At 36.2% G+C, this 14,537-nt stretch overlaps 1 protein-coding gene across 4 annotated transcripts in view; it reads left to right on the top strand.

The window, feature by feature from the left end:
- Positions 1 to 14,537, top strand: part of CCDC138 (coiled-coil domain containing 138) — a 96,956-nt gene that overhangs the window by 8,406 nt on the left and 74,013 nt on the right. For all 4 annotated transcript variants that reach the window (XM_011980542.1, XM_011980540.1, XM_011980539.1 and 1 more), the window contains exons 6-9: positions 1,396 to 1,554; positions 5,332 to 5,451; positions 12,886 to 12,963; positions 13,072 to 13,179. In XM_011980542.1, coding sequence (XP_011835932.1) covers positions 1,546 to 1,554; positions 5,332 to 5,451; positions 12,886 to 12,963; positions 13,072 to 13,179 — 315 coding nt within the window. In that variant the 5' untranslated portion in view covers positions 1,396 to 1,545. The remainder of the gene's footprint in view (positions 1 to 1,395; positions 1,555 to 5,331; positions 5,452 to 12,885; positions 12,964 to 13,071; positions 13,180 to 14,537) is intronic.

Genomic DNA, 14,537 nt, shown 5'->3' with positions numbered 1-14,537 from the left:
TCTGACTTTAAAGTTTACTTTGTAAGTACAGCCACTGTGGAAAACACTTTGGAGGTTCCTTAAACTGTAAATAGAACTACTGTATGATCCAGCAATCCCATCGCTGGGTATATCCCCCAAAAAAGAAAACAGTGTATCGAAGAGATACCTGCACTCCCATGTTCATTGCAACTGTGTTCATAATAACCAAAATATGGAGTCAATCTAAGTGTCCATTGGCAGATAAAGAAAATGTGGTATCTATACACAGTGGAGTATTATTCAGCCATAAAAGAATGAAATCCTGTCATTCACTGCAGCATAGATAGAATTGGAGGTCATTATATTAAGAGAAATAAGCCAGGCACAGAAGGACAGACATTGCATGTTCTCACTCGTGTGGGGTGGGAACTAAAGAAATGGATCTCATAGAAATAGAGCTAGAATAGTGGTTACCAGAGGCTGGGAGGGGAAGGGTAGCAGGGGTGAAGAGAGGTTAGTTAATGGGTATAAAAATACAGTTAGATAGGCGTAAGTTTCAGTGTTTACTAGTACAGTAGGGAAATTATAGTTAATGATAATTTATCGTATATTTTAAAGTAGCTAGAGAAGAAGAATTGTAATGTTCTCAACACAAAGAAAGAATAAATGTTTGAGGTAATAGATATCTCTGTCACCTTGGTGGGGATGTTAAGTAGACTCTTTGGACTTGACTTTGTCTTCTGTTTTTCTCCCTGTGAAGTTAGAGACGAGGCTATTCACAGAGAGTGGTATATAGGACATGATGTATTCCAAATTAATAGAATGGAGAAGGCTCAAAATAGACACTTTGGAGAGTGAGGGAGAGAGAGCTGGCTGTGAACATATAAAAAGATTTTTGGACTGCATTGAGAATCTAGTACAGGATTGAGACCATGAATTTGCATTGGGGCCACTTTTCATGGTGTGTGATTTGTTTTTTTTTTTTCTCCAGTGGTACTGAACTGAGTAGCATGGGGCCAGGGAAGATGGTCAGTGTGCTAATCCAGGCCTCGTTCTTTCAGTCCAAGGTGATAGACAACAAGGTGAGGGAGGAAAGGGCATAGGTAAAATAGTGGACTGTGATGTGGAAGTGGAGCATGGAATTTAAACTGGATCGGGAACTAAATCTGCGTAGCACTGATCCATTTTGGACCCCAGATTCTCTTGCATCATCGCAGTGGACTCTTACTATAGTATGTTATCATTTAAAATCAAGATATAATTTCTGTACAAGTTTACTTGCTATGCTAGTCTAGCTACTATAATCCAGATTGTCCTTAGGTACCCCTGTGTTCCTGAAAACCACTTGGTTAAACCACAATGTTAGCCAATAGGAATAGAATTTGCAGAATTTGTGACTTTTCAAGAGCATTAAAATCTGCCATTTTGATACAGTGTGAAACTGCAGCACAACAGAAGTTTGCTGAAGAACTTCAAAAGCGAGAAAGTTTTTTACTCGAAAGAGAACAACTGCTTTTCAGACATGAAAATGCCTTGAGTAAAATTAAAGGTGTGGAAGAAGAGGTTCTTACAAGATTTCAAATTATGAAAGAGGTAACTATATAGCCTTTGATGTTAGAGTGGTATATTTCTTCTTTTCTTCTTAGATTCACTAGTTACTAACATTTTGCCACATTTGCTTATTTCTCCTTCCCTTCCTCCTCCTCACCTACACACACACACACACACACACACACACACCCTTTTTTCTGATCCATATGAAAGCAGTTTGTAAAAATCATGGTTCTGTCACTAAGTACCTCAGTAAGTATCTCTTAAGAATAAAGACATTCTCCAGACCATTAGCATATCAGGAAATTAATGCTAACTAAATAACTTATTTATAGTCCATATTTACTTTTTCAGTTGGTCTTCAGTATGTCTTTTATTGTTTGTAGGGGTGGGTCATTTGTTTGATCAAGGAACTAGACAAGATTCGTGCGTTACATTTGGTTGTTATATCTTTTTTGGTTTCTATGAATCTAGAGCACTTAACCTCAGCTTTTTTGTTTTTCGTGAGCTTTTTCTTCGAAGAGTTCAGGCCAGAAGTCTTATATGTCACATTGTGGATTTTCCTGATTGCTTCCTAACGATAAAATATTTTTGACAAGGATATTATATAAGTGGGATAATATACCTTGCGTCATATCAAGACATACATTACTGTACATATGACTTACTTGGAGTAAAATTCATTGTCTGTTGTACATTTCTGTGAGTTTTGAAAAATGCATACAGTTTTGTAATCACAACCATCATCAAGATCAAGAATAGTTCAGCTCACCAGCAGTTCCCTTACGCTCTCTTGTAGCTATCCCTTTCCTCCAGCCTCAGCCCCTGGCAACCACTGACCTATTTCCCACCCCCAGTACATCCACCTTTTCCAGAGTGTCATGTTAATAGCATCATTTTATGATTTTTCTTTGTCTTTGGTTTTGAGTAGCAGTTTATTTACAGTGTTTCTTGACATAGTTTTCTTTCAGTTTGTTCTGTTTGTGGTTAACTGAGCTTGAATTTGGAAATGTCTGTCTTTTGCCAAATTTGGGGAATCTTCAGCCAATATTTCATGAAATATTTTTTCCACTTTCTTTCTTGTCTCCTCCTGGATCTCCAGTGACTCCTTGTGCTGTTTCCCCAGAGATTTCTGAGGTTCCATTCCTTTTTTCCCATTGCTTTATTCAGTGTTCTTCAGATAATTTCTTGATCCATCTTAAAGTTCATTACTTCTTTTTTAATCTCCATGTTGCTATTAAGCCCATCTAGTGAAATTTTTATTTTTGATATTTAAACATTCTAAAATTTCAAGTTGTTTAAAGCATTTATTTTTGTTTTTCTCATAAGCATTTCTGTGTTTATATTTACGTTTATATATATTTACTTTTACCTCATGAAGCATAGTTTAAAAACTATGTATCACCTGTATCATCTCGAGATTGGGATCTGTTGATTGTCTTTTTTCTTGAGGCTTAGTCACATTCTTTGGTTCTTGGTATGTTCGGTGATTTTTAGGGTATATTCAAGATCTTCTGGTTAATGTATAGATTTTGGGTTCTATTGTTACCCTCTGGAGAATGTTGATTTTAAAGCATTCAGCCCAATTAGATTTAGGCCTCCCTTTTTTTTTTTTTTTTTTTTTTTGAGATAGTCTTGCTCTGTTGTCCAGGCTGGAGTACAGTGGTGCGATCTCAGCTAACTGCAACCTCCACTTCCTGGGTTCAAGCGATTCTCCTACCTCAGCCTCCTGAGTAGCTGGGAATACAGGCGCCCACCACCATGCCCGGCTAATTTTTTTGTATTTTTAGTAGAGATGGGGTTTCACCATGTTGGTCAGGCTGGTCTTGAACTCCTGACCTCAAGCAATCCACCTGCCTTGGCCTGCCAAACTGCTGGAATCACAGGTGTGCCTGGCCAGGCCTCAGTTTTTTCTCACCTCCTCTGGGCAGTGGCTTTCATCTCAGTTCAGCTTTCAAAGCCTTTGCAGTGTTGCTGTGGAGTTGTCTTGTGCCTGTGCCTCTTAAAGGTCAGTCTGAGACTTGGGTAACAGTTTAAAATCCTGATGCATTTCTCAAAGCTTTTGCTGTGGTGCTCTGGGTCTTTTTTGTGCAGGTAAAGAGGCATTGAAGTGTTAGCCAAGACTTAGGTAATGGTTTTAAACTGAGCTCCATTCTCCAAGTGTTTGCTCTACTGCTTTTGGTCTGTCTTGTGCCTGAGCGGCTCAAAGGTGAGCCCAATTTGTGCAGGTTCGTAAACACCAGAGCGAGAGGATCCTCTTTGAGTCTCTCTTCTGCGGGATTCTCCCTACACTCTGGCTCGTCGGGGCCCCTCTTCCTGATTTTCCTGCAGGAAGACTGGTTTTCTCTCATTCTTTAGTGGACATTTTTTAGAGCTTTAGTGGAAATGTAAAAAAAAAAATTTTTTTTTAATTGTTGCAGAGACAGAGTCACTGTGTTGCCCAGGCTGGAGTGCAGTGGCTATTCACAGACGTCATCATAGCTCACTGCACCCTCAAGTCATCTTCGTCCCTCAGCCTCCTGAGTGGCTGGGACTATAGATGTGTACCACTGTGCCCAGCTAGTGGAAGTTTTTGACCCACCCTGAGGCAAAATGTTGACAGAAGAGGAAAAACAAAAATGCAGGAAACTTTACCCTTGAGAGTTGCTTCTACAAGTTTTCGCTCCCATCACAATGTCCTCCCCTTTTTTCTGTTCACAGTTGTCAGTTAGTTGTTGTATGTTTTAATTAGGGCTTTTCGCTGTAATCAGTGGGAGAAGACTGTATTGAGCTTATCCTGCTGTGCCAGAAATGGAATGCGTATGTTTTTATATCTTTTAGATATGGAAAAAGTTGGACAATGAAAATATTAGTTTTAAAAATAACTATTTGTGACTATATCCTAAGTTATTAAAGGAATTAATATAGTAAAATCATACAAAGATTAACTTCTTAGAATATTGGGTTTTTTTCACAGGGCTAAAGAATGCTTAGATTCTCTGATCTCTCCATTTTAGTCTTGTTCTTGATTCTCTCTGTTTAGATTTGTGTATCTGTTTTATTAAGTATAAAGATAATTGCCTTATTTTCATCATATTTATATCATTACTTGGAAGAAGGGAATTAATTCAATTTTTTTATTTCCCGTAGAGACTTGTTTTAAAACTGTGAGTAGGTTGAGAGTGAAAGGTGAAACTATTAAGTGTTCACATTTAAAATCTAAAACATGCTATCCCATTTAAATGTAATTAGAGGGAAAGTTGATCTGAGTTATTTTTAAAACTGATTAAGAAGAGTCAAATAGTTTGGGGCTCAGAAATTGTATTATGTATTTAACATGTTTTGAGATGAAAAGCAGGCATCAAAAATTTTAGCTGCTTTATGAGGACAAGAAATTAGTTGGTTTTATAAAAGATTTATTTCTCAAGGGTAATGTAAATTATACACTTTATAAAGCCATAAATAGCTTACTCATCTCTTGAAGAATATCAGAAATTCTTTATTGTTTTATTATTCCATGATGTCAAACAAAATATTTCTGTGAGTTTGTGTGAGTGGATTTTTCTGAGCAGAAGCAGAAAATAGACTTACTGCTACTTTGTAAATGCTAATATGTTTTAATAAGTATGTTGTAAATGCCTTTGATGTTTTGTTGTTATCTTGGTAGATTGCATGGTTTTTATAAATTATTTGCCACACTAGTCACTTGTGCTTAAATATGCTGATTAAAGGTTTTGTGATTGAAGGAGTTCTTACTTGTAATTAATTCGTGTTCCATAGTATTAGTGATATACAATCCTTACAAGTTTTAGGTCAGAGTTTTTTTTTTTCTCCTCCCAGCAACATGATGCAGAAGTTGAACACTTAACTGAAGTTCTTAAGGAAAAGAATAAAGAAACCAAGAGACTGAGGTCCTCTTTTGATGCATTGAAAGAATTGAATGATACCTTAAAAAAACAGGTAAGGCCTGTTTTAATATATATTGGACTTAAGACATTCTAAGAACCATATTTTATATACAACAAATTAAAGTCAGCCTTAGAACACGTTTCGGCTAGAGAAAATTTGGATTACATTTGTTAGCTTTATTTTAAAATACTTCCAAATGTAAATAAAATATTCTTCAACTCTTTGGTTTCTTTCTTTATTTGTTCTACAACCAACTGACAGGCAAAGGAAAAAAAGACAAGCAAAAGAAAAAAACCTGATAACCTGAGAAGTAATTACATTTTTAGGTACTGATCTCTGGCTTTATTACTTATTATTTATCACTACTTATTTAACATTCATTTATTTTTGAGTGTCTGTTATATCCTAGGCATCGTGCTAGACTCAGACCTTCACGTTGCTCGTGTTCTCATGGTTATAAACTGGTATCACATTGCAGTATACTTATAAATAAGTATTGTAGGCCGGGCACGGTGGCTCACGCATGTAATCCCAGCACTTTGGGAGGCCAAGACAGGTGGATCACGAGGTCAGGAGATCGAGACCATCCTGGCTAACACAGTGAAACCCCGTCTCTACTAAAAATACAAAAAAAATTAGTTGGGCGAGGTGGCAGGCGCCTGTAGTCCCAGCTACTCGGTAGGCTGAGGCAGGAGAATGGCGTGAACCCAGGAGGCGGAGCTTTCAGTGAGCCGAGATCGTGCCACTGCACTCCAGCCTGGGCGACAGAAGGAGACTCCATCTCAAAAAAAAAAAAAAAAATTAAAAAAAAAGCATTGTAATTTAGATTAATACATAATACCAAAGTTGCATAACATAAATATTTTTGTGAGTTATGTCTATTTTTTTCCTTCCCTCTGCCAGTTTTTGGCAGAAAGATGTGAAAGTAAAGGAGTATGTTAAAGAGAGACAAAAGAATGATTATGTATTTTTTAGATTGTGTGGGGAGTAGATGTTGGAGCAGAAACTGGAGTAAACCCCGTCACTTTGAAAATGAAAGCATTGGGCTGGGAATCTGTACGGATTATAAAATGTAACTTAAGCCTCAGACTCTCCTGGAGTTCCTTTGCCAGCTGTCCTTTTCTGTTTCTGCTTTTGTTTCCCTTTAATCTCTACTTGTTGTGATCCTCCTCCTTGGCAGTGATACATAGGTGCCCTGTTTCTCACCTGATTCTAATTCTTTGGCTTTCCTCAGTTCATTTATGACTGTTACTATTGGACTATGAATCTGATGGCCTGTTGTCTGTTTGGAATCCCGCTTTATCCCTGGAGAGATCACTTTTTCTCATTACAGTCTCATTCTACCACTCTCTCGTGAGGATTTAAAAAATTCCTAGCTAGATAAACTGTTGCCCATACCCATCTCTTAGGTTTCTGTAATCCTTAATAATTTTGCATGTGGTTGCATGCATGTGTGGTAATTGGGGTGGGTATGTGGATTATTAAATATGTGGACCTATTGGTAATTGGATTTATGAGCTAATGTGTACAAACTGAAAAAATTTGGCAGAATGCTTTTTTATGGTTTCTTTGCTAAGAATAGATCAGAGGTCAGCACACTTTTTCTGTTAAGGACTAGATAGTAAGTATTTTGGGCTTTGTAGGCCATGTGGTCTCTCTTTCAGTGACCCAGCTCTGCCATCATAATGCAAAAACAGCCATAGGCAATAAGTGAATGAGTGTGGCTGTGTTCCAAAACGACTGTATTTAAGAAAACAAGCAATGGGCATATTTAGCCAGCTCCTGGCCAGATGAATGACATGTACTTTGAAATTGCTGAAGAAAAAGATATGTTATTTCTGTGACTGACTTACACAGTAATTTATGCTAACACTGGATATACATTTTCTAATAATTTAAAAGCATTTCTCGTTAAGTCTAGCCGAACTGAGGAGGCAAGGATTAATGTTCAAGCCTCATCATGGGGAGATAGTCCCAGTGAACACCCCCAGATCTCAGTTGAAAGGAGCAGGGACAGGGTGAATTAGAGGGAGACAGAACTTTCCTAAATTGAAACCTGGCCTTGATTAAGTGCAGTTCCTGATCAGATTAAGGTGCTTACTCCTCAGTTTAAATGCCTAGCAGAGGAAAATATGTCTTTCATTCTATACAAAATGAATAAGCATATCAAAAGACAGAATTGCATAACTCAAAATGAAGAAGAAAACCCCAGAGAATATAAGCGTACTTGCAAGTGATCCACATTTAACAGGCAATGACTTTAAAATAATGATTAATATATTCAAGAAAGTAGAAAAATAGATTGACAGCTTCATTAGAGAATTCCTAGCATAGGTACATTTTTGCCTATATAGTAAGTCTGTGGAAAGGAATTAAATTGAAATTTGAAAACTAAAAAACACATCAGTTGAATTTAAGAATTCCATCAAATGGGGCTTTAAAATTATTTTTAATTGACATAATTGTGCATAATTATGGGGTACAGTGATATTCGATACAGTAATGTGTAATGATCAATCAGAGTAATTAGCAAATCCGTCTACTCAACATTCATCATTTCTTTGTATTGGAAATATTCAAAATCCTCTCTTTTTCTATTAGAAAATATACCATAAATTCTTGATTGTAGTTACCCTGTAGTGCTGTAAAGCTAGAACTTACTCCTCCTATCTAGTTCTTCTTTTTGTTTTGTTTTGTTTTGTTTTGTTTGAGATGAGTCTCACTCTGTTGCCCAGGCAGGAGTGCAGTGACTTGATCTCGGCTCACTGCAGCCTCTACCTCCTGAACTCAAGTGATTCTCCTGCCTCAGCCTCCCAAGTATCTGGGATTTCAGGCACCCACCACCACACCCGGCTAATTTTTGTGTTTTTAGTAGAGATGGGGTTTCACCATGTTGGCCAGGGTGGTCTCAAATGCCTGGCTTCAAGTGATCCACCTGCTTCTCGGCTTCCCAAAGTGCTTGGATTACAGGCCTGAGCCACTGCACCCGGCCCCCCATCCAGTTCTAATTTTGTGTCTGTTAACCAACTTCTCTCCATTCCTTCCTTTCCACAGCCTTTGCAACCTCTAATAACCAATATTATATTCTGTACTTCCGTGAGATCAACTTGTTTTTTAGCTTCCACATGAGTAAGAACATGTGGTATTTATCGTTCTGTGCTTGACTTATTTCACTTAACGTAAGGTCTTTCAGGCTCATCCATGTTGCAGCAAATAACAAGATTTTGTTCTTTTTCATAGCTGAATAGTATTTCATTGTTTATGTATACACTACATTTTCTCTATAAATTTATCTATTGATGGACACATGGGTTAGCAACTTTCCATACTTTGGCTATTGCACCTACTACTGCAGTAAACATGGGAGTGCAGATATCTCTTCAATATACTGATTTTCTTTCCTGTGAATATATACCCAGAAGTGGTATTGCAGGATCATATGGTAGTTCTGATTCTAGTTTTTTGGGGAACCTGAATACTGTTTTTCATAATGCTGTGCTAATTTATATTCCCACCAACAATGTAAGAGAGTTTTCCTTCTCCACATCATCACCAGCGTTTATTACTTTTTGTCTTCTTCATAACCATTCTAACTGGGATGAGATTGATACCTGATCATGGTTTCGATTTGCATTAACCTGATGATTAGTGATACTGAGCATTTTTTCATATACCTGTTGACTGTTTGTATGCCTTTGTTTGAGAAATGTCTCTTCAGATTATTTACCCATTTTTTTATTTGGATTTTTTTTTTTTGCTATTGAGTTCGTTGTATTGTCTGGATTTTCATCCTTGTTGGATGAATAGTTTGCGTATATTTTCTCCTATTCTGCAGGTTGTATCATTTTTCTTTTTATTGTTTCCAAACTCAATTGTCTGTTTTTGCTTTTGTTGCTTGTGCTTTTGAGGTCTTATCCATAATATCTTTGCCCAGGCGAGTGTCCTGAACTATTTCCCACTTTTTCCTCTAGTAGTTTCATAGTTTTGGGTCTTATATTTCAAAGTCTTTAATTCATTTTGGGTTGATTTTTGTCTGTGATGAGAGATGGGGTCTAGTTTTATTCTTAGGCATATGGATATCCATTTCCCAGCACCATTTGTTGAGGAGACTGTCATCTCCCTTATTAATGTTCATGGCACCTTTGTAGAAAATCAGTTGGCCATAAATGTGTGGATTTATTTCTGAGTTCTCTATGCTGTTCCATTAGTCTATGTGTCTATTTTTATGCCAGTACTATGCTGTTCTGGTTACTACAATTTTGTAGTGTATTTTGAGTTTAGTGTGATGCCTCTGGGTTTGTTGTTTTCACACAGGATTGCTTTTGCTTATTTGGGTCTTTCATGATTTCATACACATTTTAGGATTTTTTTCTATTTCTGTGAAGCATGTTGTTGGTATTTTAATAGACATTATGTTGAATCTATAGATGACTTTGGTTATTTTGACAGTATTAATTGTTCCAGTCCATGAATATGAAATATCTTTTCTTTTTGTGTGTGTGATCTTCAATTTCATTCATCAGTGTTTTATAGTTTTCATTGTGGAAATCTTTCACTTCCTTGATTACATTTATTCCCAGGTATTTTATTTTATTTTTGTAGCCATTGTAAACAGGATAGATTTCTTTATTTCTTTTTCAGTTAGTTTGTTGTTAGTGTTTGGAAATGCTACTGATTTTTGTATGTTGATTTTGTGTCCTTCAACTTTACTGAATTTATCAGTTCTAAGAAATTTTTGGTGGAGCCTGTCAGTTTCTTTGCATTGAAGATCATGTCGTCTGCAAAGAAGGACAGGTTGACTTATTTCCAATTTGTTTTTTGTTTGTTTTTTTGAGATGGAGTCGCGCTCTGTCGCCCAGGCTGGAGTACAGTGGCACGATATCTGCTCACTGCAACATCCGCCTCCTGAGTTCACACCATTCTCCTGCCTCAGCCTCTTGAGTAGCTGAGATTACAGGCATGCGCCACCACATCTGGCTAATTTTTGTATTTTTAGTAGAGACGGGGTTTTGCTGTGTTGGCCAGGCTGGTCTTGAACTCCTGGCCTCAGGTGATCTGCCTGCCTCAGCCTCCCATATTGCTGGGATTACAGGCATGAGTCACCACATCCAGCCTGTTATTTCCAATTTGGATGTCTTTTATTTCTTTTTCTTACTTAATTACTCTGGCTAGTACTTCTAGTACCATGTTGAACAAGAGTGGTGAGAATGGGCATCCTTATCTTGTTCTAGTTCTTAGGGGAAAAATTTTCAGCTTTTCCCTGTTCAGTAAGATGTTAATTGTGGGTTTGTTACACATAGCTTTTAGTGTGTTGAAGTACATTCCTTCTGTACCTAATTTGTTGAGAGTTTTTACTGTGAAGAGATGTTGAATTTTATCATACTTTTTCTGTGTCTATTGAAGTGATCGTAAGGTTTTTATACTTCATTGTTATTCTGTTAAAACGTGATATATCACATTTTTTTATTTGCATATTTGAGCCTTCCTTGTTTCCCTGGGATAAATCTCACTTGGTTATGGTATATTATCTTTTTGGTGTGTTGTTGAATTTGGTTTGCTAATATTTTGTTGAGGATTTTAGCATCTATGTTCATCAGGACTATTGGCCTGGAGTTTTCTTGTTGTGTCTTGGTTTGGTTTTGGTATCAGGGTAATGCTGGCTTTGTATAATGAGTTTGGAAGAATTCTCTACCCTTGAGGTTTTTGGGATAGTCTGAGAAGAATTGGTATTTGTTCTTTAAAAGTTTGAATTCAGCAGTGAAACCATTTAGTGAATTTAAAAGTACAGTTCAGCAGTGAAGCCATTTAGTTTGGGCTTTACTTTGCTGGGAAACTTTTGACCACTATTCAGTCTTGTTACTTGTTATTGGTCTGTTCTAGTTTTCTATTCTTGATTCAGTCTTGGTAGGTTTTATGTGCCTAGGAATTTATCCATTTCCTCTGGGTTTTCCAGTTTGTTGGCATATAGTTCTTTCATAATGATCTCTGTAGTCTCTAGTGATCCTTGTATTTCTGTGGTACCACTTGTAATGTCTCCTTTTTTGTTTCCGATTTTATCTATTTGGGTTTTTTCTCCTTTTTTCTTTTCTTATTTTTCTTTCTTCTTCTTCCCTTCCTCCCCTCCCCTCCCCCTGCTTTCCTTTTCTCTTTTCTTCCCTTCCTTCTCTTGGTACTATTTCTTCTCTTCCTTTTCTTTCTTTCTCTATGTTTTTTTTTGTTTTGACTGTCTCCATCTGTTTCCCAGGCTGAAGTGCAGTGGCATCACCACGGCTTGCTGTAACCTTAACCTCCAGGACTTAAACCACCCTTCTACCTCAGCCTGCTTAGTAGCTGGGACTGCAGGCATGCGCCACCACCTCTGGTTAATTTTTAAATTTTGTTGTAGAGATGAGGTCTTACTGTGTTGCTGAGGCTGGTGTTGAACTGGGCTCAAGTGATCCTCCTGCCTCACCCTCCCAAAGTGCTGGGATTACAGGTGTGAGCTACTGCACTCAACCTCTTCTTTTTTTCTTAGTCTAGCTCACGGTTTGTTTGTTTTTTTATTTTTTCAAAAAGCTACTTTTCATTTTTTAAGAAAATTATTTTAGATTCAGAGGGTACATGTGCAGCTTTGTTACGTGGATATATTGTCTAACAGTGAGGTCTGGGCTTCTAAAATGTACTCTTCACTCAAATAGTGAACATTGTACCCAATAGGTTAATTTTCCACACCTACCCTTCTCCCCCTTTCCCTTTTGGAGTCCCCAGTATCTGTTATTTCCATGTTTATGTCCGTATGTGTGTACCCGTTGTTTATCTTTGACTTATAAGTGAGAACATACAGTATTTAATTTTCTGTTTCTAAGTTATTTCACTTAGGATTAATGACCTCCAACTCCATCCATGTTGCTGCAAAAGACATGATTTCATTCTTTTCTATGGCCACATAGTATTCTATTCATGGTGTATATATATCATAAATTTTATTGTAAGATACCATAAGTAACATAAAAAAGTAATTGGATACCCAGGAGTAAATCTAAAGGGAGATGTGCAAGACATCACTACTGAAAACTACAAAACATTATTAAAAGAAAATAAAACCTAAATAAATTGAAGATATGTTCATGTATAGGAAGACTCAATATGGTAAATATGTCAGTTCTTCCATACATATACATATCAGTATATGCACACACACACACACACACACATAATCCCAGTAATGCAATCCCAGTTATAGCTCATTATACTGCATACTTAGGATTTTATACTTTTCTTTATATATGTTATAGTTCTAATAACAATTTACTTATTAATAAAAGCATTTTCCACTAAAATATATGTATATGCTTTTAAGACATCTGGTGTCTTGTACATTTTTCATAAGATAAAGTACATTATCTTACGAATCATTAATATTTTAGGGAAAAGTAGATTGAGAACCTTTAGTATGAAACCAGTTGAAGGTTTAGATTGAAATATCTAACTTTTTCTACCCTTTAGTTGAATGAAGCAAGTGAGGAAAACAGGAAGATGGACATTCAGGCGAAAAGAGTTCAAGCTCGTTTAGATAATTTACAGGTAAGTTGCCTGTTCTTTACAGACATAAGTATATTTTTAGATGATTGCCTTTGAGTTTACTCATTTTGATACAGTTGTCCTTTAATTCATGCATATGTACTGTTGCAGAGGAAGTACGAGTTTATGACAATACAGAGATTGAAAGGAAGTTCCCATGCTGTTCATGAAATGAAAAGTTTAAAACAAGAAAAAGCACCAGTTTCAAAAACTTACAAGGTATGATATGATTGAAAATTTCTCCAATGGAAAGCCAGGAAGATTTCTCTTGTGCTTTAATCTTTTCTCTTTGAAAAGAGAAAGGATTCACCATAATACTTTCTTAATAGGGAAATATCTCAAGAATATTTAAAATATACTTTCATTTGCAAAAACTATTATATTTTGGCAGTGTTTCAGGTACAGTATCATTGACACTTCATTTGTGGCTTTATTGCTTAGTATGTTTTGACACTCCACAAGCATTTGCTATTTTTCAGTCAAGACTGCAACCCATCCCTGAATGGATTTCCATGTATCTTTTTTTCCCTAAGAATTTGTAAAATTTGAGATATAAATTACATGTGGTAACATAACGCACAAATCCTGTAGCGTAAAGTTTGATTAATTTTGATAAATATTTATGTTGCCTACAACCAAATGTAGAATATTTCCACTGTACTAGAATATAGAACTTTCAACTATCTTAGGAAGTTCTCTCATGTCCTTTCCTGGTCCTTCTTTTCTGCCAGAAGTTTTGCAGAAATTAGTTTTGCCTGTGTGAGACATTTGGTCAGTGGAATTGTGTTGTGTGTACTTGTTTGTGTAAGGCTTTTGTCAGCATAATTATGAGTGTATCACTAGTTTGTTCCCTACTATTGCTCAGTAGTTTTTCATTGTATTAATGTATCAGAGTTTGTTCCTTCATTCTTCTGTTGATAGACACCTGGGCTTTTTCTAGTTTTTGTCTGCAATAAATAAAGCTGCTACGAATATTGATGTGCAGGGTTTTTATGGATATATGTTTTCATTTGTTTTGGGTATATACCAGGACTACAATCTCTGGGTCATAAAGTAGATAAAGGTAGATGTATGTTTTTAAGAAACTGACAGTTTTCCAAATTGGTTGTACTGTTTTATACTCCCATTAACAGTGTATCAAAGTTTTGGTTGCTCCACAACCTTGTCAACATTTGGTGTTTTCAGTTTTGTTCATTTTGACCCTTCCAGTGGGTGTGTAGTAGTATCTTATTATGGGCTTTGATCATTCAGATATTTTGATAAATTTTCTAGTTCTTTATAAATTGAGAAAATTGGAGTAAATTGAAAAGGTACAGATTTTATATTCAGGGATTGAAGATAATTGAAGTTTTCATCTAAAGGGAGTTAGTTTCTATTTGAAAAAAATTGAGAAAGTGAAAAATTGCTCTTCAGAATAATGCACTAATGCTACTATTTATCATTTTGTCTTTATTCATTCTGATTTTGTGGATTGCCATTGACTTAATGTTGCCTTTTTATTAATTTGCTTTTATATTTCTCTGTCTTTGAATTTTTTTGTTTTTTTATTTTTTAATTTATTAATATTTTTAATTTTA

The sequence above is a fragment of the Mandrillus leucophaeus genome, unplaced genomic scaffold (genome assembly GCF_000951045.1).
Source record: "Mandrillus leucophaeus isolate KB7577 unplaced genomic scaffold, Mleu.le_1.0 Scaffold214, whole genome shotgun sequence".
Taxonomy (NCBI): domain Eukaryota; kingdom Metazoa; phylum Chordata; class Mammalia; order Primates; family Cercopithecidae; genus Mandrillus; species Mandrillus leucophaeus.
The sequence above is the reverse complement of the archived record's forward strand: the minus strand, read 5'-3'. Positions and strand labels throughout refer to the sequence as shown.